Source organism: Cyprinodon tularosa, unplaced genomic scaffold (genome assembly GCF_016077235.1).
Source record: "Cyprinodon tularosa strain WSP-4 unplaced genomic scaffold, ASM1607723v1 ctg864, whole genome shotgun sequence".
Taxonomy (NCBI): Eukaryota; Metazoa; Chordata; class Actinopteri; order Cyprinodontiformes; family Cyprinodontidae; genus Cyprinodon; species Cyprinodon tularosa.
The window spans coordinates 217,736-245,000 of record NW_024039634.1 but is presented as its reverse complement, the minus strand read 5'-3'; the positions used below and the strand labels follow the sequence as shown (position 1 = coordinate 245,000).

At 38.4% G+C, this 27,265-nt stretch overlaps 1 protein-coding gene across 1 annotated transcript in view; it reads right to left on the bottom strand.

Moving 5' to 3' along the window:
- LOC119775297 (exostosin-1-like) overlaps positions 1 to 27,265 on the bottom strand; it is a 70,855-nt gene that overhangs the window by 24,049 nt on the left and 19,541 nt on the right. The window contains exons 5-7 of the mRNA XM_038273232.1: positions 22,393 to 22,525; positions 12,118 to 12,236; positions 9,751 to 9,846 (exon numbers count right to left, since the gene is read on the bottom strand). Of these exons, the coding sequence (XP_038129160.1) occupies positions 9,751 to 9,846; positions 12,118 to 12,236; positions 22,393 to 22,525 (348 nt within the window). The remainder of the gene's footprint in view (positions 1 to 9,750; positions 9,847 to 12,117; positions 12,237 to 22,392; positions 22,526 to 27,265) is intronic.

Sequence of the window (27,265 nt, the reverse complement as noted above, 5' to 3'; positions counted from 1 at the left end):
CAGTCCATCCTCTTTGTTTTAATTGTTCAACTGGATGATAGGTGATTATTTATATTGTTTAAATCAGTTTGAGTAAGGTGATAAAACCTAACCGGTACAAAGATTTGCCTCTTTGTCCGGTAAATGTAGGCTTCAAAACAGCATATTGGCAATATCAAATAGTATGCAGGCTTTGTAGTTGTCTGGGTAACCAGCCTTACCTACCCCCACCCATCTCCCACTGCTTTCCTCTGGCTGGTGTCTGGACAGAGATTAGATCCATCTGATACCTGTGGCAGTTCAGTGATCTGTGTGTTATCCTCATCACCTCCTTTTACTTGTTCCATCTTTTTCATTCTCGGTCCATATCTACAGGTGCTGGTCATAAAATTAGAATATCATGAAAAAGTAGATTGATTTCAGTAATTCCATTTAAAAAGTGAAACTTGTATATTATATTCATACATTACATACAAACTCATATATTTCAGATGTTTATTTTGTTTAATTTTGATGATTACAAATGACAACAAATGAAAATCTCAAATTCATCATATCAGAAAATTAGAATATTGTGAAAAGGTTCAAAATTGATGGCCCCTGGTGCCACACTCTAATCAGCTAATTAACTCAAACCACCTGCAAAAGCCTTTAAATGGTCTTTCAGTCTAGTTCTATAGGCTACACAATCATGGGGAAGACTGCTGACTTGACAGTTGTCCAAAAGACGACCATCGACACCTTGCACAAGGAGGGCAAGACACAAAAGGTCATCGCTAAAGAGGCTGGCTGTTCACAGAGCTCAGTGTCCAAGCACATTAATAGAGAGGCGAAGGGAAGGAAAAGATGTGGTCGAAAAAAGTGTACAAGCAAGAGAGATAACCGCACCCTGGAGAGGATTGTGAAACAAAACCCATTCAAAAATGTGGGGGAGATTCACAAAGAGTGGACTGCAGCTGGAGTGAGTGCTTCAAGAACCACCACACACAGACGTATGAAAGACATGGGTTTCTGCTGTCGCATTCCTTGTGTCAAGCCACTCTTGAACCACAGACAGCGTCAGAAGCGTCTTGCCTGGGCTAAAGAGAAACAGGACTGGACTGCTGGTGAGTGGTCCAAAGTCATGTTCTCTGATGAAAGTAAATTTTGCATTTCCTTTGGAAATCAAGGTCCCAGAGTCTGGAGGAAAAGAAGAGAGGCACTTCATCCACGTTGCTTGAAGTCCAGTGTAAAGTTTCCACAGTCAGTGATGGTTTGGGGTGCCATGTCATCTGCTGGTGTTGGTCCATTGTGTTTTCTGAGGTCCAGGGTCAACGCAGCCACATACCAGGAAGTTTTAGAGCACTTCATGCTTCCTGCAGCTGACCAACTTTTTGGAGATGCAGATTTCATTTTCCAACAGGACTTGGCACCTGCACACAGTGCCAAAGCTACCAGTACCTGGTTGAAGGACCATGGTATCCCTGTTCTTAATTGGCCAGCAAACTCTCCTGACCTTAACCCCATAGAAAATCTATGGGGTATTGTGAAGAAGAAGATGCAATACACCAGACCCAACAATTCAGAAGAGCTAAAAGCCACTATTAGAGCAACCTGGGCTATCATAACACCTGAGCAGTGCCACAGACTGATCGACTCCATGCCACGCCGCATTGCTGCAGTAATACAGGCCAAAGGAGGCCCAACTAAATACTGAGTGCTGTACATGCTCATACTTTTCATGTTCATACTTTTCAGTTGGCCAACATTTCTATAAATCCTTTGTTTTTATTGGTCTTCAGTAATATTCTAATTTTCTGATATGATGAATTTGAGATTTTCATTTGTTGTCATTTCTAATCATCAAAATTAAACAAAATAAACATCTGAAATATATGAGTTTGTATGTAATGTATGAATATAATATACAAGTTTCACTTTTTAAATGGAATTACTGAAATCAATCTACTTTTTCATGATATTCTAATTTTATGACCAGCACCTGTACATGTTTTACAGGAAACTTTCCTGAAATCTCATGCCTTTTGTCATAAAAGATGGATGTGAATTTATTTAGATTAAACAGATTGGCAATTTGCATTGTTAAAAGTGCTTCCTTTAGCAATGAACATTTTTTTATCCTGTGAGCCAGAATTCTAATTAATTATATATTTTTAAATGTTATAAGGCTTTGTACCTGCAAATCCCTAAAACTAGTATAAAAAAAAAAAAAGTATTTTTGCCTCCAGGTTTGTCGCGGCTGCAGCTAAATGTTTGTCTGGAGTCCTGTTTTTCAGCTGATCTAACAGAGATTAGAAACAGTGGACAGAAGCAGAGTCTGAGGCTGACAACAGAGAAGTAGTAAAGGTTTGTTGATGGAGTAGAACAGTCAGCATTATAGAGTAGAAATAGTCATAGCCAACAACAAATTACTGTGCTGTTGCGCCCTGTTGAGACAAATGACACTTTCCGAGCGTGCATGTTTGTCGTTATTACAGTGGGAGGAAAGAGAAAGTGAAGCAAACACACCCGAGAGCATCTGTCCTGGCAGCAAGACAATATACCCCATGACTAATTATAGGACCACACACACTGCAAGAGGCTTTTTACTGTCACCCGTGGATACATCGCGCCTGTTTTTTTCAAGGGGGAGACATTTACATGAAAACAAACAGAAGCAATTAGCCTACAAGATGAGAGTCTCACACAGGGAGACGTTTACATAGAGGGCATGTGGGAGGTTTCGTGTATGTTTTAGAGGCTGAACTGTCAAAACTAATGGGAAAATGAGTACAATTGGAAGTGTAAAAAAAAAAAAAAAAAAAACTCAAAACAGCTGTGAGGTTGTTTAGCTTCTGAGTCTTCGTGAAGGAATATTAAACAGTAATGCTAAAAATGACATTATCTGGTCACACTTCTTTGGCTCTAATGACTCGCAATAAAAATTCAAGCCTTAACTTTCACTACTTTAAGTGTTTGTTTTACATAGAAATAACTAACGCATCAGAGCTTTGATGGGCAACGACAGATGGTTATTAGACTAAACTGTATGCTGCGCATCATCTATTATCTCCTTTGCCCTGTTAAAAGGACTCTCAGTCAGTTTAGATGCAGACATATTTTAAGATGTGTGTCTTTGGTTTCAATTAGAACTTGATCTAGAGGATTTAGAATTTCTCTTTACCAAAATTAAAGAAAAAATGTTTTACACAGAGTGTAAGTAAATTTGAACTAACAACAATATAAACACATAAACACACCCTGGTTTTATAATCCTGTCACTGGCTAGAATTGGCTTTCTGTTTTTAAATGTCTAAATGGTCCAGCAGCTCTGTAACCTATAAAGCTTTTATATCCATCCATGTGCTCAATAGACCCCTAAGATATCCAGGACTCAGTTTGGCACCAGAGCATTTTTTCAGCCTTAGCTCCTAGGCTCTGAACAGTTTTCCTTTTTCTTTGCATAAAGGGTGGAACTTTCTAAGATTTCCGTTCACCTTTAAAACGCCTTAAATTCCATGGTGCAGTACTATTAGGCCAGTATTTGTGTTTTCTTTGCCTTTTATAGTTGATCTTCTAATCTGTCTCTAAGGTTTGATTAATTTGACTTTGTAAAGTGCCTTGAGGTGACATGTGTGTTGAACTGGCACTATATAAATAACCTACATTGAAATGTGAATTGAAATTATTTAATTATCTAAGTATGTTGTGAAACTTGTTTATTTTTTTGTCCTTTCTGGTTTCATCTTATTTTACAACCCTTTGGTTATCTTTTGGTTTGTAAAAAAAAAACTTTGTGGATAGTATAATTGTCTACACTTGGGAGTATCTATTTTCAAAACTGAATATATCTAATACTGGAGCTGTGTTTTTTTTTAGACCTTTGTTTGACAAAAAAAAGGTCCGCTACTGACTATTTAAAAATTGTTTAAACTACCATGTAAGCAAACACATGTTAGTAAACAACAAAAAAAGGGACCGGAATCTGTGCTAAATACTACTGCAATATTACATAAAAGCTGACAGTCACCAGAATATTTGACACCCTTGTGCAAATCTTGGTTGTTTGGAAAACTCAACCAACTGAGTTTTCCAGTATATGGTTTTGTGTATAGTATATATCTATTGTACAATATATAAAATGCTTAATGAATGAGAGAAGAAAATGATGTTAGTCAGTTAAGACATTGCATCTGAATCAGCTGCAAAACCAGATTCAGGAACAGTGTGGGCATGAGTCTCGCTCTGCAATAGCATACGTAAAAGTAGTAGCTTATTGGCTAAAAACAATAAACTATTACAAAAAACATTGCAGCCAAAAATATTTGGAAATATACCTTTACAGTTCCAGAGTGGGGGTAGGAGTCTGGCCTAAGCTAGCTTTATAATTAACACGTTGAACAGGATGTAACAGTGGCTGACAGGGACACAATTGTGCTATCCGCACTACTAGGCACACCTTCTGCAAACTGTTGTGGCGCCTGCTCATGCACCTCTGTATTTTCCTCCTAAGTCCTTAATGCTCCATTCATTTTGAAAGACAGGCAAACTTGTCATACACAAATCAATCTTTTATTCAATAACAGAAAGAACAGAAAAGAAAGACAATAACCAGAAAAAAGTGTGTAAAAGAAACATAAATGCAAGTTATTAAATAGACTAAGTCCTTCACAAAGGTTTATCAGAATCTGACAATATCTACTTAACCAGCGGCCTTTAACATTTTCCAGGCCAAGGACCCCCAAACTGATGGGGAGATGGAGCAGGGACACCCTAATTATATACACTCACTGGCCACTTTATTAGGTACCCCATGCTAGTAACGGGTTGGACCCCCTTTTGCTTTCAGAACTGCCTCAATTCTTCGTGGCATAGATTCAACAAGGTGCTGGAAGCATTCCTCAGGGAGTTTGGTCCATATTGACATGATGGCATCACACAGTTGCCGCAGATTTGTCGGCTGCACATCCATGATGCGAATCTCCCATTCCACCACATCCCAAAGATGCTCTATTGGATTGAGATCTGGTGACTGTGGAGGCCATTTGAGTACAGTGAACTCATTGTCATGTTCAAGAAACCAGTCTGAGATGATTCCAGCTTTATGACATGGCGCATTATCCTGCTGAAAGTAGCCATCAGAAGTTGGGTACATTGTGGTCATAAAGGGATGGACATGGTCAGCAACAATACTCAGGTAGGCTGTGGCGTTGCAGCGATGCTCAATTGGTACCAAGGGGCCCAAAGAGTGCCAAGAAAATATTCCACACACCATGACACCACCACCAACAGCCTGAATCGTTGATACAAGGCAGGATGGATCCATGCTTTCATGTTGTAGACGCCAAATTCTGACCCTACCATCCGAATGTCGCAGCAGAAATCGAGACTCATCAGACCAGGCAACGTTTTTCCAATCTTCTATTGTCCAATTTCGATGAGCTTGTGCAAATTGTAGCCTCAGTTTCCTGTTCTTAGCTTAAAGAAGTGGCACTTGGTGTGGTCTTCTGCTGCTGTAGCCCATCTGCCTCAAAGTTCGACGTACTGTGCGTTCAGAGATGCTCTTCTGCCCACCTTGGTTGTAACGGGTGGTTATTTGAGTCACTGTTGCCCTTCTATCAGCTCGAACCAGTCTGGCCATTCTCCTCTGACCTCTGGCATCAACAAGGCATTTCCGCCCACAGAACTGCCGCTCACTGGATGTTTTTTCTTTTTCGGACCATTCTCTGTAAACCCTAGAGATGGTTGTGCGTGAAAATCCCAGTAGATCAGCAGTTCCTGAAATACTCAGACCAGCCCTTCTGGCACCAACAATCATGCCACGTTCAAAGTCACTCAAATCACCTTTCTTCCGCATACTGATGCTCGGTTTGAACTGCAGGAGATTGTCTTGACCATGTCTACATGCCTAAATGCACTGAGTTGCCGCCATGTGATTGGCTGCTTAGAAATTAAGTGTTAACGAGCAGTTGGACAGGTGTACCTAATAAAGTGGCCGGTGAGTGTATATTGTATGAAATTGTTTTTACCGGTATATCTAACTGGTCTTATAGTCACTCTATTACATATGGAGTCATAGTGATTACTAAATTATTTCAGATTCTAATTCCTGGTTGATGGGACATGTGTTGTGAATGAAACGGTTCCCAGCTTGAAAGAGCTCCTGTGTGTCACCGAATGTGTGCATTGATGACTGAAAGACATCTTCTGCCTCCATTTATGAATTCACTTTAATGTGTATTTAAAGATATTTCAATTTGTGGAAAAAATTGCAGCAGGGAATATACAAAAACAGTCTAATCAACCAAAACTTTGCGAACCCCATAGCAGTACCTCTGTGGACCCCCTAGGGGTCGCGTACCCTGTGTTGAAGACCTCTGTACTTAACTGATGATTAGATGAACCAACTCTCCATTTTTTCTTCCTGCTCTTTCCTCTCCTCGCTGTACTTAAGCTGTACTTCGATGTCTTGCATCAACTTTGGATGTCTTGTATAAACTTTCCTATAACAATCTTGTAAAGGGTGTGAACTGTTGCAAGAAAAAGACTCATGTTAACAAGAAAAATGTTTTCCATTGCATATGCAGCCATTTTGGCTCTATGATGTTAAGCACTTCTATGTTTCACTACATTTTCACAGATTATGTTTTGTTCTGCCCCCTGAGGTTTTCAAAGAAAACTATATCAATGTCAGTGACAAACCTAATAGTCAACAGCATTTGTTTAGGGTTGAACACCACCACCGGAACCCTGAGGGCCCACCCCCAGCACTACTATAACTGAGCCTTCAGGGAGTTGTAGTCAAATAAGAGATTTAGCTGTCTATCTAGGAAGCAAATGCCCTGGTCTCCCACCACTCACTTTGACAAATCCACAATTCAGCAGTTTTGGGGTATTAATGTTAATCATCATACTATACTATTATCATAAATATAATGATGAAAATAATACAAGATAAATTTGACTTTCGACACTCCTTTTTTTGTTTCTGTATGTGAATGGCTGTTTGTGTGTTTCTGTGTTGCCCTGTCGTAGACCAATGACCTCTTCAGGGTTTACCCTGCCTACCAACCAATGGCCACTGGAGATAGGCACTAGACCCTTACAACTCTAAGTGAATATTCAGATATAAATGATAGATTGGTGAGTGGATTATCAATATCTTGAAAGTGTCTATGGTATTGAAGGTCAAATCCCATACTCCCACCGTCAGCCCCTCCCACCTTATGGTACATTCACAGGGAACACGTTCTGGGCATCAAAAACACTTAAATACAGAAATTTGTACACCAGGCCAAACATTGGTCATGACGCTTTTATGCTTTACGCTTTGGTTCTCACCTGAAAAGGTCACTGTTCAGTCAGTTCATTAGGATTATGATCCTGCTAAAATATTCTCCTCTCGTTCAGAGCTGCAGTTCCCTACATACCGTCTGGCCTCAGTGCTAGGACTCCCCAGTGAAAGCTCTCTGAAGTCGTGCAGGCTGTCGGAGATTTCCTGTTGCCATTCATAGCGGATTAAAGTGAATATAAAATGGTTTATAAACTGTTCACAGCTCAGTAAGAACAAAAGTTATAATGATCAGTGCTTGCTTTCTTCCTTTGTATAAAAATAATTTCTCCTAGCTTATTAAAACCTGTGGAGATTAACTTCTTGTATTTATTTACTATTCGTGTTGAGACAGTTTTGCAGAAGCAATCACAGCTGCCACATCATATGCCCTTTACTAAAAAAAATGACAAATTGTAAGCCTTGTATTTGGGATGTACAGCTTTGGTACACCCTATTTTCCTCCAGAAACTTTGCCCAAATATTTAAAATTTCAGAAGCAGCTGAATTATTGTTGCTCAACCCACCACATAAACCAATCAGAGAAGCTGATCTGGGAGCTGGCAGGGAGAGAGACAGCGCTGCTGATGCAGAGCGTTACGATCACTCCTCTGAAACTGTTTAAACTCATAGGGAAGTCATATTTAAATTTAAAATCATTCTGGCTTAAACATGTATATAAATGTACTATTTACCAGACAATATTGTCCCAAAAGTTAGAAAATTTCTATAAAAAAAAATAAATAAATATGAATATAAAATCTGTGTTTTTTTTACCCATTATTTTATGCAGGCCAGTTAGTTATATGTCAGCTTGTACACCTAAATTCGGCCAATCATCACATTTATTTTCAGTCATAGGATCTTGATTCATATGTTGCAACTAAAATACGGTTGAAATAAGAAAAAATCATTTACTTTATGTCCCGGTGTTCACAGGGATGGACGTCTGTATCTTTGGCAGGCGTAGAGCTAACAGAACTGGCAGCGTTACGAGTCAAGGGCTCAAACATGTACGGCTGTAAGCCTTCTACACCAAACGAAGCTTCTGCTGCGCTGACGTCCTCTTCCACAACAATTTTGTCCCCCCTTTCCTCCTCTAAAAAAAAAATGTATATCGGAGTAGACTCACACACAACCTCTGACACATAACTCTCCTCCTATTGCATGTTTCTGCTGTTCATAGCGTTCCTTCATTAACTTAAAATGTCAAAACCTGCCTGCAAAATTTGTTCGCTTTTATTATTCTGGTGCCTGCTGTTTGTACCACATACCTGAAAATTGCTAACATCTACTTCCAGCCGCTACAAACAATAGCAATAAACCCCCAAAGAGGCAACTCGGCCTGAGGCAGCTGCAGCTGGGGATTGCCAGTGACAGTGCACAGCCGGTATGTGGGGGTCTGAGTGGTTCCAACAGTAAAATAATATTTTAAGGCATGCAGGATCATACTCTTGATAAACTGACTGCACAGATATTTTGACGTAGACTTCTCATAAAAAAATATATTAAAACTAGTTTATACCCACTTATCACAGCAAACATGGCAATCCCACTCTCTGTCACTGAACTCAGAAGCAGCAGAAGCACCAAGCACACATACTTCCCATAATCAAGACAAAAGTAGTGTTGAAACAAAGACAAAAAGTTAACTGGATTCCACTTCAAAATGCAGAAAATAGCATTTCAGAGAGTCTAAATTTCCAAATTTTCAGGGGTATCCTCCCCTGGAACCACCCTACGGCGCACAAAGCATAAACATGTGATAAACTAAGGTGTAAAACTTAAATATTCCTAGCTAAAAGCCTGATGCAGTGTTTATCTCTCACAAAACTTCTGGGTGATCCTTTCTGATTGGTTAGAACTTTGCGTTAAGCTGCTGAAGTTCAGATTTCTGAAATCCAGCATCGAATACTGGGATTCCCCAATGCTGGAACGCCAAGACACTCTGACACGCCGTGGTACCTCTTAATGCTGCTTGATGCTGTCCACCATAGACTTTGTATGTAAGTCAGATGCTTTTACACCCAAAACTTGTTTGGTGTGAACGTAAAGCTATAATTCTGCATACCAAAACTGGTAAACTTCTTTGACTTTGATATCAACGCATCAATACACATACAAACAAACAGGAGGCTTGTTATAATTGTACAGAAAAAGTTCCTGATCTATATTTTACACTAACAGACAATACTGCGGACAAATATAAAGATTTAAGAGGGCATCTAAACACTATTCATGCCTAAAGAGTACTCAACTTGAACTTTATTTGTACGGAAGGTTGTGTGGACCTACATCTTATCTGCTTTAAAAAAAAAAAAAGCCTGGGCTTTAACGTTGAAGTTTAATTTCCTGGAGCACCTTTTGGTAAATATCTTTAAAGTGCAGATAAATGCTTTCATCTCTTCGGCTTGAAGTCGATTTCAACACAGTAATGGATGCAAAAAGCCAGCAGCTGTTACCTTGGTCTGTCCTTCAGTGACAGTGAGAGGCACGCTGGTGGAGGGCCACTTATTTCGAGGAGGTAAAGGCTTGTCACAGTTCCATAAAACCACGATCTATGGAAAAAGCAACAACACAGGGAGCAGGCTAATGTAGTGCCACAGTATATCTGTCTATTATTTTCATTACCTGAATCAAGATAAATTGTTGCCATTATATCACCATAATAACATTTTTCTAACACACCACCATAAAATGCTGATACAATAAACAGACGTAAATTTAAAATACATTCATGGAGGAGACATCTAAGATAAAAGCAAGAACATACATACTTGGAATGTACCATGCTGTATTTACATAATGTATAGCTGGTTTTGAGACAGTCTATGAAAGTCTGAAATGCTAAAGAGACACTATTCTCTGTCAAACGATTCTCCTGCAAGCTTGTACAGGGGATCTTCTCAAGGTACTTCATGGTGACTATGTCAGAGCAGGAGATAATCGCTGAAACAGGGGATGTATTATTTTTAAGGTCCAGGCATGGTGATGGACATTTTCACACAGTCAAGAACCAGAGTACAGTATGCTGTAGAGTGGTTGAAGATGTCCAAAAAACTCCTGTCAGTTGGTCAGCACTGGTTTTATGGTCTGAGCTGACTCCTTGTTTTGACCTGAAACCTTGCTGATGTCAATCTAGCTCTTGTGTAAAGTATAGGTTAGGCATGCTGGAATTGGTAGTCTAATCATCATTTATAAATGGCAAATAGACCATTTATTAATGACTAATAGATAATTTATCAATGTCTGATTAATTTGTCAGCTGCATCTAAGTCATTTATACAGGGTAGGTAGGCAGTTTATGAAGGTATTTAGTCTACTGATGTTAAGGTCCAACATGACAAGGTAAGAAATTTAAAATACAGAACTATTTGAGGTATCATAAATCCACTGATGTTAGGGTTAGGGCTGAACTAACCCTAGTGGGGAGTGTTGGCCTTGTGGTTAGAGCAGTGCACTTGTTCTCTGAGAAGGCTGCAAGTACCCATTTCAATCCCCACATGCTGCCCTCTGGGTCTCCGAGCAAGACCCTAACCCCGAAATCCCACATCCTCTGCCAACGCTCCGCCCTGCAGCGTTCCAGACTGCCTGTGCAAAGCAAAGCCTACAGCCTCCGCTGTTCCTCCCGTCTTCCTTCTCTCTGACTTTCTCGGAGCTCAAGGAGAGCATCTGCGATATTATTATTAGATTCATAGGAGCAAATCCTGCGGAAATGAATGCTTAATTTAATATGACATCTAAAAAAAATACCCATCAGCATCCAGCATATCTTCAGTTTCTGCCCAAATATTTCCTTTTTGTTGTGGATTTTTGTTACAGGGATAAATAGGATCATACAAAATTGGTTTGTATGAACTATGTTTGTTCTCTACTCCCAAACTCAGCATCTCTACATCCATACCTGTGATAAGAAGTTTCTTTTGACTGGATTTCATTCAACTTTTAAGCCTATTTTAATTTGACAAACCAGATCTTCTGTATGTTCTTTTTCCTGTTTGGTGCGATTGCAATTATAGATCTTGACCTGGCTGGACCGGAGAAAAAATTGCTCGTCTCTGTATTTTGAAAGTGACGGATGGAGAAAAAATACGTTGGACGGTGAGGCGGTATCGGTGGATGTGGAACAGTTCTCATTGATTAACGTGACAGACAGGTACTCTGCATGACATACGTGAGTGGGACAGAGTGGAGCAGAGATGGAGGATGTGGAATCTGGGGGTTAACCCCACACTGCTCCCTAGGAGCTGCACAGTGGCAGCCCACTGCTCCCCGAGGGGATGGATTAAATGCAGAGAGTGAATTTCTCCATTGTGAGGTCAATTAAGTTCAATTTCTAGCGTGGGAGGGCAAAATCATCTATTTTAAAAGTGGTTCAGATGCATTTTATCAATGGTAATTAAATATCAAAAATCTATCTGTTAATTAATACATAATTAATTAATAAATTGTCTCTTTACCACTTATAAATGATGGATATTTTTTGTCTTTTAAGTATAGAAAGTGTGAAAGTTGAAGAGGCATGATATATAATAGCCTTTTTCAAGGCTATTATACGTTCAAACACACAATAGCAAACCAGAGCATTACAAATATTCCATAAAAAAAACATGAAAATTATGTAAAAAAAAAGTAAAGATAAGACCACTAGATTTAAATGCAAATGAAAAAAATTTGGTCATAATCTGTGTTTTCAAAATCTCCATGATCAAAAATTAAGAACTGATGTAATTATTAACGTGGTTATCACAGAAAACAGTTTAAAAAATATTATTATTTTAAGCAGTAACAGCGTGGGATCATAGTAGGGTTTGTATTGATTTTCTCACCTGTGCACAGAACTTGGACTTGGCCACGGCGATGATGAGCTTCACCACAGGAGAGATCTGGGACTGCAGAGGAGTTACCACATGGATCACAGCTGTAAACTGCTGCGATGGGTTCTTACCTGCACACAAACATGAAATATACAGGAGATTACACAAATTAAGCTGTTCTTTTTTTAATCTTAGATTTTTATATGTACAAGCATAAAAGAATACAGCAAAAAACAAACAGTAAACTATACATATGCTTAATTTCTCCAATATTTTACTGAACTAGTCAATTTAAATATGAAATGTTTATAATTTTCATATAATTTTATTATATATTATGACATGCTTTTTGTTCTATGGTGCATAATAAATAGACAAGATTGTACCAGTGTGCTGTTTTGGGATAATGCAGTTAACCTTCTTTTACTGATGGAATTTTGTCAAAAAAACATTCAGTTGTCATGACTACACTTTTTGGTTCTCCAAGTTTTCTTTTTGAGTTTTCATTTTTACTTTGATTCATTTTTTGTGTGTTTTCTAGTTTATTGATTTAATTTCCATTCTGTGTTGTTCTTATTGTTTTTGGTTATATTTTTGATTTTTTATGTATTTCTTGTTTACTCTCTGTCGCCCTCTTGTGTCAGTCACCTTCTCCTAGCTCCCTTCACAATTCCTCTATCCACACCTGCTCCCAATCTGCTGATTACCATGATCTTTGTTCAGTCTCCCATTTATACACCTTATGTTCAGTCACTATTTGGTTGTTTCCTTGTCGTTTCCTGCCTCCTCATGTGTGTTTTCCTGGATGTCTCCTAGATTGTAGTTTTAGTGTATTTGTTATTTTGGATTTTTGCATCAGTTGCTGCTTTTTGGACATTAAACTTAAAAGAACTCATCTCTGCCTCCCTCATGTCTGCATTTGGGTCCTCCAAAACCTCCACCCAACCTGACATCAGTATCTTTATCCATATTTGTAGAGTACAAAGTACCAAGAAATATTTTTTCCTGATTTAAAATTATCTGCAAATTCAAGATTCATTTTAATTCGATTTGAATCAAGGAGGTAATACCCTATCACAAAACCTAACATACTCCTTGTGTATATTTTAATATTATGCATTTTCCCTTCCTGATTACTCAACACAAAATAATTAATGTCTAAACCACTGGCAACAAAAGAGAATTAATCTTTCAGTGAATATGTCAAGACATTTCTCAGAGTGTCAATATTTTGTGTGACCGCCTTTATTTTCGAATGCCTTAACTTTCTTGGGCAATGGACTCACTAGATATTTACAGGTTGACCCTGCAATCATCTTTTACACTTTGGAGGCTGTTAGAGACCTCACACTCCTCATCCTTCTTTGTAATGATGCCCCGCTGATGCTTGATAAGTTTTAGGTCTGAAAACATTATCAGGTCTGAAGTCTTGGCAGAGAAAGCCCTGCCTCATTCCATTTAGCAAGGCAGTGGTTGTTTTCGAGGTTTGCTTGTGGTTAATAGACATGTTCGAATTTTTTAACTGGTTGGAACTTCACAAGCTTGACTCTCACTGAACCAGGTAAGTTTATCTTTTTATCCCAATCCTCCATATACTAATTCTCACTGTTTTTAGTGAACCATTTGCAGTTTTGTTGTGTATCAGCTGTAGCTGAAGCTTCCTTGTGGGATAACAGCCATGTAGACCATTTTGATGCCGTTTGAAATGCATGTTATGAGCACTAACAGGCGGATTGCCCCAGATCCATAACCTTTGTAGCGATGCAGACCACCATTCATGTCTATCAAAAAAAAAAAAACCTCTCAATACTCAGCACATGCATTAAGCTTCTCTGATTGACCATAAGCGAAGCAAGGCCTTTTAGATGGAACCTAACATCACAGCTGTACTCACTTTTTCCCCAGCAGGTTAGACATTAATGGTTGAGTAATTTGAAGAGAACAGTGAATTTACACTCCTAAAGGTGCACTAGAAAGTGTCAATCATGCTCATGTAGACTAGATGCTGCTCACAACCCTCCCTGCCTGTTTAAGCTTAAGATTGCCAGTGTGCTACAAGTTGTGGGTCAATGCAAAGCCTATCATTAATGTTGTGTCCCTACTAGTGAATGTATCAGCTGTTTATATGCCAATCATTTATAGCACTGCTTGGTAACCTGGATGTTCATGGTGGGCTTTGCTGTTGGGGAGGAGCCGTATAGTGAGGGCTGTTGAGTAACGAGCAAGAGGAACCTGTAAGTATATCCTGTTAAAACGTTCAGTCCAAGTCCACAATTTTCTGCCATAAAACTAAAAGAAGAATAGCTTTCTCAGAAGTTTTAAGTGCAGCTTTAATCAAGCTAATTGTTGTAGAATAAAAAGATATATTGAAAGAAATTATCAAACATGTAAGAGGAGTACTCACTTTCGTTTTTATGAAAATGCTAAAGAAAGAAAGAAAGAAAACCTGGAAGTGCAGTGAATCAGAAATTTAAAAAATCTATAGGACAAATCTATAGGAAAAAATCTGTAGATCTATAAGATAAATGAAGAATGATATGGGGGCACACACAGACCGTTAATATGCACTGCAACCAAATATTGCCAGGACGGCAGGCACATGGAAATTCAAGAGCTGCCTGTGTTAGGGAATAGGGGAGTACATATCCTCATGGATAAGTGGAACCAGAGTGCTCTTTAGTGTAGCTCTATCCATCTCTCTGACACAGGCCCCTCCGATAAGCCATCTCAGGTGGGCTTGGTGGTATTTATGGAAGCAGGAGCTCTGCCCTTGTGGGGGTCACACAAATGGGCTCAGGCTTTTGGTTTCCCAGAAAGAGCAATATTACTCTGATTAATATTAAAAGGTCCCAGTTCCTTTTAATATGGTAATGTTCTCAAGCAGTGTTGTTTTAATTGGAATAAGTAGCTACAAAATACATCTAATGTTGGCTTTGAGAAATAACTCTGCAAGGCATATGTATATCTTTCTGAAAATATAATAAACTGTATCACTTTTTGTTTGTGATGTCTTTATCCAGCTGGGATTAACTGCATAAATAGCCAGATTCTAGCACACTTTGGACTTAGAGGGTTTGTTTTTTGGCCCTTTTAATCTCAATCATAAAAATGCATCTTGTTTTAAAAAGACACAAATTTGATGATCATTAAAGAAACACCTTATTAGAAAAAGAACTATATATATTTAAATTGCTTGCTTTAAAAAAACTCATTCAGCATTGATTTTACTGCCTTAATGTTTCAACGCGTATTTTGTTAATCAAACATCTAGCAATAATTGTGTGAAGTTTTTTTGTGTGCTGGGTTCTCGTTACCCTTTTCAAGAAAATATATATTATATTTAAAAGATTTAGTAAAATAATAAATGGATGGTGGCTTAGCTAAAGGTCATTGTTGCAAAGCAAATTAAGAACATTTGCAGTGTCTCCCAAAAGTACTGATACCCCTTAGATATTTCAAACTTCTTCAGTGTTACAACCACAAGCTAAGTTTATGGATTTTAATTTTATTTATGTGATAGCTTAACAAAGGTAACTAGCAGAGAAGCTGCAGCTTTCATATTATATGTAAACGTTTGCCTTTTTGAGTTTGGATGAAGACCATCTTTACACATATTTTTTTTCTCAGTTGAATCCAGGTGTGGACTTTGACAGGGCCATTCTAACAAATACAAATCTAAATCCCTCCATATAGGTCTGGCTGTATTGTTTGGTTTGTTCATTTTTATCTCTGTTTGTTCTTGGTTAGAGGATCCCTTTTGTTACATTACAAGCGTTTTGGAGCCTTTTTATTGGTTTTGCATGTAGCTCCATCTATCTCCTTTAACCACTCCAGCTTGCTTGTTTGTTCTAAACAGACAATTCCACAAACTGGACTGCAAAAATTGAATGTCAAGGCAATTTATTCACTAGATTTTATTCAAGTTGTTTCCATTAAAAATGGGCTGAACATAAATTAAATTTGTAAACTTGTTAACTTCCACTTCACAACTACGCTTTAGCTTTCTAGTCTCTGGTCCCAATAAATTAGAATAATAAGCAGTTGTAGAGTACTAACTGGTTGTTAGGCTGTAGTTCCTTTATCAGACTACATGTAAGCAACTAGTTTTGATTATCACCATTTGCTTGTTGATCCATGTCAAGGATCTGCAACCTATTAAAATGAAATAAAAAATTGCTAAAAATGAAAGAGAACAGGTATTTTTTTTTAAATATAACTTTATTAACAAATACAGTAAATTTTAGGAAAAATGCTAAAATGTTTTTATTGATGAACTGCCATGACTTTGTGCAAGATAATGGATCTGTTTTTTATTATTATTTGTTTTTATGATTAAGGTGGAAAAAAATGTCCTTTGTGACACAATTTTCCACAAACATCAACATCCCATGTAAAAATAACATATCCAACCTTTTGCAAGAACTGTTTGTCTTTTTTTTTGTTTTCACAAATAATAAAATGTTGGTACGCTAAACGAAAACACATTTTTTTAAGAAGATATTTTTCCAAAATTGTGTTGTTGTTTTACAGAATGTGTTGATTTGTGACACTAAATATGTTGTATTTATCCAGACTGGGAGAAAGAACAGTTCTTTGAATGTACTAATTTCCAAATCTCTCCTCCATGCTCCTAACCTGACAACAGCCAGATGCATGAGCGAGACATGCATCTGGCTGTTGTCAGGTTACCATGCTCCACCTTCAACAGATCAATTTGATTCATCTTCACCTTCAATTTGATATATACTTTGGGGTATAATTATATCATTAGCCTCATCAAAAGACATATCAAGTGTTTTCTTTCCAAAAATTCAAACACAGTTAACTAGTTAAGATAAATAGCAGTGAAACTATAGTTTTCTTTAGACTTAATCGTTTTATCTGAAGCAGAATTTACTTTTTAAGCCTTGAAAATGGACTTAAGAGCATCCAAGCAATTCCATGAACGCGTGATACTCTTCACTTACAAGTTACATTTTCCATCAGCCAGAATATTGTTAGGCAACTCCTTCTTTATTTCTCTTAAACTGAAGGTAAGCTGTAACTTTAAGCTTCCTATCAAGACATTCATGCTGCTCCGGAGGCCAATGTGTCTGAACAGTAAGTCAAACTTTTTCAAAGTGTCAGGCAGAAGTTGCAACTGCTTCGCCATCAAAAGTTATGGAAAGGTAGCAGAGTGAGACCGCCAACCACATGGCATTGACGGCGGGTTATTCCCCGAACAGCAGCGACAGCAGCAGAAATAGTGATTTACTGCAGAGGCATAAACAAAACAGCTCCATCTCTCGCTCTAAAAACTCGCTCCTCTCCACCTCCTAACCTGAGTGTCCACAATTCCTGTGAGGAAGACAAACATCGATCTGAGTTACAGCTTCAGTCCACGGAGAATCGCTGTGGTCGGCACACACACACCCACACAGACAACCAACCACACAGCCTGCAGCTTAAAGTTTCTAAACTCTTCTGCCATCAGACACCATTTATATTCATACTATAATACATAAAACCTTTTATTTTCCAATCTGCCAGATATACACTATATTGCCAAAAGTATTTGCTCACCTGCCTTGACTCACATATGAGCTTAAGTGACATCCCGTTCCTAATCCATAGGGTTCAATATGACGTCGGTCCACCCTTTGCAGCTAGAACAGCTTCAACTCTTCTGGGAAGGCTGTCCACAAGGTTTAGGAGTGTGTTTATGGGAATTTTTGACCATTCTTCCAGAAGCGCATTTGTGAGGTCGCACACTGATGTTGGACGAGAAGGCCTGGCTCTCAGTCTCCGCTCTAATTCATCCCAAAGGTGTTCTATCGGGTTGAGGTCAGGACTCTGTGCAGGCCAGTCAAGTTCATCCACACCAGACTCTGTCATCCATGTCTTTATGGACCTTGCTTTGTGCACTGGTGCACAGTCATGTTGGAAGAGGAAGGGGCCAGCTCCAAACTGTTCCCACAAAGTTGGGAGCATGGAATTGTCCAAAATGTCTTGGTATGCTGAAGCATTCAGAGTTCCTTTCACTGGAACTAAGGGGCCAAGCCCAGCTCCTGAAAAACAACCCCACACCATAATCCCCCCTCCACCAAACTTTACACTTGGCACAATGCAGTCAGACAAGTACCGTTCTCCTGGCAACCGCCAAACCCAGACCCGTCCATCAGATTGCCAGATGGAGAAGCGCGATTCGTCACTCCAGAGAACGCGTCTCCACTGCTCTAGAGTCCAGTGGCGGCGTGCTTTACACCACCGCATCCGACGCTTTGCATTGCACTTGGTGATGTATGGCTTGGATGCAGCTGCTCGACCATGGAAACCCATTCCATGAAGCTCTCTGCGCACTGTTCTTGAGCTAATCTGAAGGCCACATGAAGTTTGGAGGTCTGTAGTGATTGACTCTGCAGAAAGTTGGCGACCTCTTCGCACTATGCGCGTCAGCATCCGCTGACCCCGCTCCGTCAGTTTACGTGGCCTACCACTTCGTGGCTGAGTTGCTGTCGTTCCCAAACACTTCCATTTTCTTATAATACAGCTGACAGTTGACTGTGGAATATTTAGGAGCGAGGAAATTTCACGACTGGATTTGTTGCACAGGTGGCATCCTATCACAGTTCCACGCTGGAATTCACTGAGCTCCTGAGAGCGACCCATTCTTTCACAAATGTTTGTAAAAACAGTCTGCATGCCTAGGTGCTTGAATTTATACACCTGTGGCCATGGAAGTGATTGGAACACCTGATTCCAATAATTTGGATGGGTGAGCAAATACTTTTGGCAATATAGTGTATGTGGCTGACATGTGTATTTGTCAAAAGGTGTTCAGTGGTAAATTTTCAGTATATGCAGATTTTCCCATGTGAACTACAGATGTATTTGTTTGGGGGAAAAAAAGCTCAAACCATCACTGCCTTGCAGAAATTTCACAACTTTTACTGATGCATGGTACAGTATATGTATAAATCATTTTGCTGCTTTATTTCCAACCTATAATCCACAATGTGCTTTTGGTTCCCCTAAAGGAATTTGAATAACCCTAAATTAGCAACCTGGGGATATTGAAAGGCCATATCGAGGTTGAATACATCCATAATCAGATCCCTTTTGTTCTTTTCTTCACGTTTCACTGTGCATGCACTAAATAAAATAAACAACAGATTAGTCCTTGACTTCAGAGTTGCTTGCAGAAGCGGGGATATTTTATGCCAAGGTCCTTTCCCGCTTGTTTGTCTCCAGTGGTGGGCGGTGAAGGTGGACCATGGTGTGCCTCCTGGCTCCAGCTGCCCACGCTTCATTACTTTACCTCAGATTACAGAGTTTATGAGAAGAGTGTGTGTCTGTGCAGTAGGCTTCCTGTAGTTTTCCTGGCCTAAGCTGCAAACATTGACTGAGACCAGATGGAGTTCAACGAGCTACCCTAGATGAAATCACACTCATAGCCCTGTTTATCATAGAAGAATCACACTTCCACTGCACCTCTCTAAGACTCAATTGACAGACTGGGGTTTTATGAATCACAAATACAAAGTTCTTATACTGTAAATTCAACACACATGTTAATTTATTATCAGGGTACAGCTGTTTACCGTAACCACTTACCGAACAGATGGCAGCAACTTTGTAGTTTTATAGCTGCAGTGCATAATTTTCAATGACATCTAATGGTCAGACTGCAGACTGCAGCGACATCAACCCCTCCGACAATACGAAAGCTGTTATTGTATAAAATGGCTTTCAAAATATCCCCATCACCTTTTCTTGCCATGCAATGATCTAATTTGTTTATATTACAGATGCACAGATCAGGATTTGGGAAATGCTTGAATATTTTGTAGGAATTAAAGGAACAGCTCTAGACTGATTTAAATCTTATCTATCTGATCGATTTCAGTTTGTTCACGTTAATGACACATCTTCAACATGCTCAAGGGTTACCTGTGGAGTACCACAGGGATCAGTGCTAGGACCAGTTCTCTTTACTATATATATATATATATATATACAGTGTTGTGCCTGAACGCGTTCATTGAACGAAAGTTCATGAACTCGTTCATATTTTGGGCGAACGTGAACTGAACGTACTGCATTACTGCCTGATGAACGTTATTGTGAACTCGTTCATTCTGGTGTCTGTGAACGGCACGCTCTCTCAGTTCAACTCCGTTTAATAGGTTGCCAGATTTCTATAGAGCCCTCCAGGCGAAACCCCGGCTAAATCAAACCGTAAACAGGCCTTAATATGTAGCGGGAAAAACACCCAATCTGGCAACACCAGCTACCAGTGTCGTAGCCTACAGCCGCGTGCGTCATCAAAACAAAATGCAGCGTTGAAGCTGCAGCAGCATGGAGGCGACCGTTGAGGCGACAAAGCAGCAGTATGATCACTTAAAACAGGTTTATGACCAGGTGGTCGGTGAGGATGATGGCAACAAGTTGGCCCGCCGGCTTTCAGTAAAAAAATCTGCACTTCAGTAACCTTAAATTCCTACCTCAGCCTGGTCCCTCAGTTTGTGTTAGTAAAATCTTCTTGAGCGGAGGTCTTCAACAGGGGATCCGCGACCCCTAGGGGGTCTACGGAGGTACTGCATGAGGGTCTGCATGGTTAGTTGATATTTTTATATTCCCCCCCTGCAATTTTTTTTCCCACTAATTGAAATGTCTTTAAATAATCATTAACATGAAATCAACACACTGTAGTAAACAGATAAATGGAGGCAGAAGATGTCTTTCAGTCATCAATGCTCACATTCAGCGACACACAGGAGCTCTTTCAAGCTGGGCACCGTTTCCTTCACAACAACCAGGAATCAGAATCAGAAAAACTTTAATAATCCCAGGGAGAAATTAATTTCTTTACATTACTCCATCTGTAATAGAGTGACTTTAGGACACAATTTCATACAATATATATAGTTAGGGGGTCCCCGCTCCATCTCACCATCAGTTTGGGGGTCCTTGGTCTGGAAAACATAGAAGACCCCTGTTCTTGAGGGTTTTACTATCCATGTAACTTGTTTCTTAAACCTGCCTGGTATAATTTTCCAGGATTCCAGTATTCCTTTTTAGTATGTATTGAAATGGAATTTCAAATGGAAAAAATTATTAAAATAAAAATAAAAACATTTGCACCTTAAAGACTACTTTCCAATTTTTCTTTTAATAATTACTCATAAAGAAGACCATTCAAGCAGCACATTTTTCCTGATGTTTTTTGAGAATATACTGTAGGGGTGAAAGCTGCAGCTGCTACTAGTGTGAAGTGAATGGACAGCAACAAAGCATTAAAGCAACAATGGGGAAATGCTGTCCCCTCAATGCTAATGTAAACCCTGGTTGGATAAGGATTCAAAACTGGATATGAAGATGAAATCTGACGCACAGTTTCAGTGTTACAACTGATAAAATAATTGCTGTCTGTGGTTCTACAGTAGGCTATGGTGTAATTGAGCAATATATGAAAAAAAAAGAACTATGAACTAGTTCATTTTTTGGAATTATGAACTATGAACTGAACTAGTTCATTTTAAAATGTGTGAACTGAACTTTGAACTAGTTCACGTAGAAAGAGAACTTTCCCAACACTGTATATATATGCTCCCAATCGGTAGAATTATTAGACAGCATGGGATTAATTTCCACTGTTATGCTGATGATACTCAGCTATATATGTCTATAAATCCAGATGAAGCTAACCCATTACATAGAGGCATGTCTTTTTAGTCAGAGGCACGTCTTGAAGACATAAAAAACTGGATGACTCATAACTTTCTACTCCTGAACACAGACAAAACAGTAGTTATAGTCTTTGGACCAGAGTCATTGAAAAACAAACTGATTAGTCAGTCAATTCATTTGGATGGGATTAAACTGATTTCAGACCATAAAGCAAATAATCTTGGTGTTATTTTTTTTTATCAGGACCTGTCATTTAAATCCCAGAGGTTTCTAGAATTTTCTTCATTCATCTGCTGATTATTGCAAAAAATAGCAATATCCTGTCCAGGGAGGATGCTGAGAAACTAGTCCATGCATTTATTACTTTAATGCTGGATTATTTTAATTCTTTACTATCAGGAAGTCCATAAACTGAAGTCCAAAATGCTGCAGCCAGAGTTCTGATGAAAATTAAAAAGAGAGATCATATCTCTCCTATTCTCGCTTCTCTTCATTGGCTTCCTGTTAAATCAAGAATAGAATTTAAGGCTGTTTCTAAGTGGTAAGAGAAAGAAAAATATCTGTTTTACATAAATGCTTTTGGTGTAATTTAAGTAGCTAGAAGATCTATGTACTTACCCAGGATGGCATAGTAAAAAGGGAACTGAGCAGGATCAGTTGAGTACTGTGGGAGCGCAAAGAGACCACCAGGTAGGAAATTCCACAGCAGGTGATTTCGGGACACATGAGCCTCCACTCGGTCCTGTATGATCTGTGGGAGGTAGAGAAAAAGAAAGCTATAGTTCAGAAAATGTTAAAAAAAAAAATTTTTTCCAAAAACACTCACATCCCGTTCTTAACATGCTTGTATGAGCAGAACATTTAACATCTATCTCTATAAAGAAACATAACTTGTCCAACAGATTGTAGATAATAGCTTAAAGTTCTGATGAAATGAAAAGGAAGCAGCTGCTTGGTAGCATCTGGTGTGCTGGGGAAGTCTCTCCAAGGGTTGTTGCTTGTTTTGAATTTCTTCTCTTACATTGGAGTCAATTTAACCCCAACATGAGCTGATCATTTGTTATACAGCTAATAATATCCATCTGGGTTGTTACCATAGGTCAGAACATTTCCTCTGCTGTGGCTTCAGCGTAAGATAAATGACACATCTTACTCCAAGCAATGCATGTACAAATATCATATAAAGGTCTTTTTCTTCCTGTAAATATGCAGTTGCAAAAAAAATTCATGAACCAATTCGGTTTAATGGTAAAACTGAAAATTGTCCAGATGTTTTGAATAAACAAATTACACATTAAGAGTTTAAATAGTTAAATAAAACTAATAATCTAGAAATTTGATCCATGTTAAGCTCTTAATTCTATTTTTAAATAACTCATGCTGTCTAAAAGATATTAAAACCCCTGAATAATAGTCTTTATTGTAGTACCTTTTAAAATTTGAGTGACTTTTGTGGTCAGAAGGGCTTAAAGGTATAGTGGTTTATGTTCTTTTTCTGGGTGGATCATCAAAATAAGTGGTCCTCCTAACTGTCAATCATTCTGGTTATGTTTTTACATAAGGCCGTCTTACATGCTCTTCTCTGTTTTAACTTAGTGAGTCTGACATACTGGAAAAATTGCAAATCTTCTTCTGGAAAGTAAACTTGTATGAGCGATGCAAACAGCAACTTTTCAAAAGAGCGAGCATGAGGAGAAATGGGCTTGTCGCATACGTTTAATAGCCTATCCCTCCGGAGTGGGTATAGGGTTGTGTATTCGCATTTTTTGTGCTTTTTTTTTTTTTTGACAATTTAAAAAATTTGCGAAATTCTTCCACTACTTATTAAATTATCGTAAATTATTTTAAGATTTCCATCTTAAAATAATTTCAGGATTTTTTTTTAAATGGAAACCTTAAATACATGAAATGTTGATAGCCTTGGAAATTATAAAAAGAACAGATGCCTCTTTTGTCTTGTGAGAAAACAATGAAATATACTCTGACTGTACCTAAAGTAAAGCATGGCGGTGGCTTGCAGTAGAAACCTGCTGCAAGTTGAGAAGAAGCTGAATTTAAAATAAAAACTGGGGCAGTTAGTACCAAGCTAGTGCCAATTCACAGGACATGGAATCTCAAGGCATTTACAGTAACTGTTTAATTAGATCATAGTCAGATTGTTTGAAAGCTTCTATCTAAGGAAACCTGGCTGATTGGCAAAAACCTGGCAGTGCATGACTGTCCGTGGACACCTTCAATTTCATACTCTGCTAGAGCTGGCCATTTGGTGAAGCCACCAAGGTCTTTTTGCTAATGGTGTAAAGGTGGAATTTGGAAGTCCCACTTAATTGATTCAATCACAATTTACACCTGGCATCAGAAAAAAGCTTATTTTTGACAAAATAGATTGTGAGATGCAAACGACTTTTTCCACATGATTCAATAGTGACATTTTTCCAGCTGTTTTTAATATTTGCATCATTTCCTTTCTGTGACTGCAGCTTTTTGTTTGTGCTCATTTGCAGCATTTTGTTGGCGGCTGAGGTATATTCAGTTTGCAACTGTTTTTGTTGATTGTAGGTTTTTTGTTCTAGTTTTTGTGATTGCAGCATTTTGTTTGCAGCGTTTTTCTTTTGCATTTTTTTGTGTTTGTGTTTTTTGGGGTTTGAATTATACGTGTTTGTAGCTTATTTCCCCATTTTCTGCGTGATTGCACCTGTTTGCAGCGTGCTTCTTTCTTATTTGCATTGAATTTCTTTTTTTTGTGTGTGTGTTCTGGAGTTTGTATAACATATTTTTGCAGCTCGTTTTGTGGTTTGCTATGCGTTTGCAGCTGTCCGTGGTTGTAGTTTTGTAGTTAAACAACACTCTTCTTTTAAGATGTTTAAATAAATTTGTTGACTTCATTACAATGTTTAGGTTTAGGTTCTCTCACTGACCTCACTGATTTGGTCAAGAAAAATGATTTCTCTTTTAGTCCAATCAGTGTCCTCCTCTCCTAAAATGTTGCCATTCGTATAACAGGTTTGCACTTGTTAAAGTAGTTAGTTTAAGCTATTTTAATTTGTTTTAATCTTTCTTTGGTGCGTTCCAAGATTTTCAACTGAACTTGAGCTTTGACTATTGCATTTGTTATTATTCTGCCCTTTCTGGACTTTATAGACCTTTAAGTTTTCACTTTAGGCAAGGCAAGGCAAGGCAAATTTATTTGTATAGCACAATTCAGTACAAAGACAATGCAAAGTGCTTTACATGATTAAAATACAGGAAGATAAAACAGAATCAAAGCAAGTAGGAAAAATAAAAAAAATAAAAATAAAAATAAATAAAATAAAATAAAAAATGCAGAAACAAAAAAAGAATATTAAAAACAGTTGGATTAAAGAAAATATGTTGCAGTTGAACTGTTTAACTAGAACAGTCGAAGGCAATCCTAAACAAATGTGTTTTTAGTCTTGATTTAAAGGAACTCAGGCTTTCCACACTTTTACAGTTTTCTGGAAGTTTGTTCCAGATAATTGGAGCATAGGAACTAAATGCTTCTTCTCCATGTTTAGTTCTGGTTCTAGGTATGCAGAGCAGGCTGGAGCCAGAAGACCTGAGTGGTCTGGAGGGTTGATACACTGATAGCAAGTCTGTGATGTATTTAGGTGCTAAGCCATTCAGAGATTTATAGACTAACAGAAGTATTTTAAATTCTATTCTCTGAGATACAGGGAGCCAGTGTAAGGACTTTAGAACCGGGGTGATGTGCTCTACTTTCTTAGTCTTAGTGAGGACACGGGCAGCAGCGTTCTGGATCAGCTGCAGCTGTCTGATCCACTTTTTAGGCAGACCTGTGAAAACACCGTTGCAGTAATCAATTCGACTAAAAATAAACGCATGGGCACAACAGACACCCATTTAGTGTCTGTTGTGTTTCTTGTTTACTCTCTGTTGCCCCCTTGTGCCAACCTCCTTTCCCCCTACCTCCCTTCTAGATCCTTCTGTCCACACCTGCTCCCAATCAGTTGATCACTCCATTCATTGTTCTGTTTGGCATATATACTCCTCCTCAGCAGTTACTGTTTACTGGATTCTTTTTATTCCTTATGTTTTTTGTCTCCTGAGTGTCTCCTACTTTATTTTTATTCCTGAGTTCCTTTCTGGATTATTCTGTACAATATACCTCTTAATTAAATCTACAAGCTCTGCATTTGGGTCCTTTACAAACTCCAAAGATCATGACAGCTTTGAGTCTTTGACTTTACAAGAAATGGCTGTTGTGGATGAGCGAATGGCGACAATGGTGTAAAGCAAAACCGCAGGAATATACCCAGATGGAACTCTGACCTTAATTACATAGCTCCTTTTAGATGCAGAAGAAAGCGTTGAGTTTTAAACACTTCTCAGTTATCCAAACTCTTTACCATATTATTTAGAAGGAATTTGGTCTTTCTACAGAGAAATGTTATTACTCATTCTTCAGCCATACTCACATCTCATGGACTTAGTTTAATGGATTTAGTGATAATAATAATGTGTTCCCCAGTACAGATTTGTGTCTCTTCTTTCTTACATTGTTATTCTAGGTAAAGTACCAGAATTATCACTGATACGTCACCAAATTCAAGCATTAATTCGGCCTCAGTGAATTACCATGCTTAGTGTTATTTATCAACTGCCATACTGACTGCTATGATCAAACATCCTAATTGATACACTTGAAGTACTGATGCCAGTTTGGGGTTGACAAAGGATGAATATATAAATGGGAATAGTTTCTATGAAACCCACCACAAGCAGGTTATGTGAGCACCCAGACAACAGTGCGACTTAAACTTGATGATATTAGCTTTATTATTTGATTATTGACCTACCTCAACCTGTCATACAGGACTTAAACACTGTTCATATGTATCAATATTTATACCACAAGAGAAACTAAAATACACATTTTTATTTTGTTTTTCTTTATATTTCAAGTCTAACTGCACACCATTCTCTTGCATTGAGCTTTGTTTCACACAGAAACATATTAACACACCCACTGTTTGAAACTAAGTGCCAGGCTAGCTGCATGTGGGAAACTAAAGTTATCAACAACGCTCCATTACACCCATTTAGCCCGGTGACATGCTGGCTCCGGGGTTCTTTGCACATCTGGCCAGCAGTACATGACTGTCACTGGACATCTGTCTAATTTCATACTCTGCTAGAGCCGGGCATTTGGTGAAGCCACCAAGGTTTTTGTTTGTGCAACAGAAAAGCTGCCGTCTCATATCCCTTTATTAATCTGAGCATTTAATGTGGGATTAGCTAAAATATCACAATTTCCTCACAAAACTACTTAATAGCTCCATCTGTTTTTTTTTTTTTTATCAGACTGTTCTTTATGCAGTTACAGACTCTAACAAATTACATTTCAAAAGGGACTTAGCAGCAGATACAATGACTTTTCACTCCATAATTTAAACACTTTGGTATAGTACAACACTGACTTTAGAAATGTTTTATATTTTCTGTTATACTT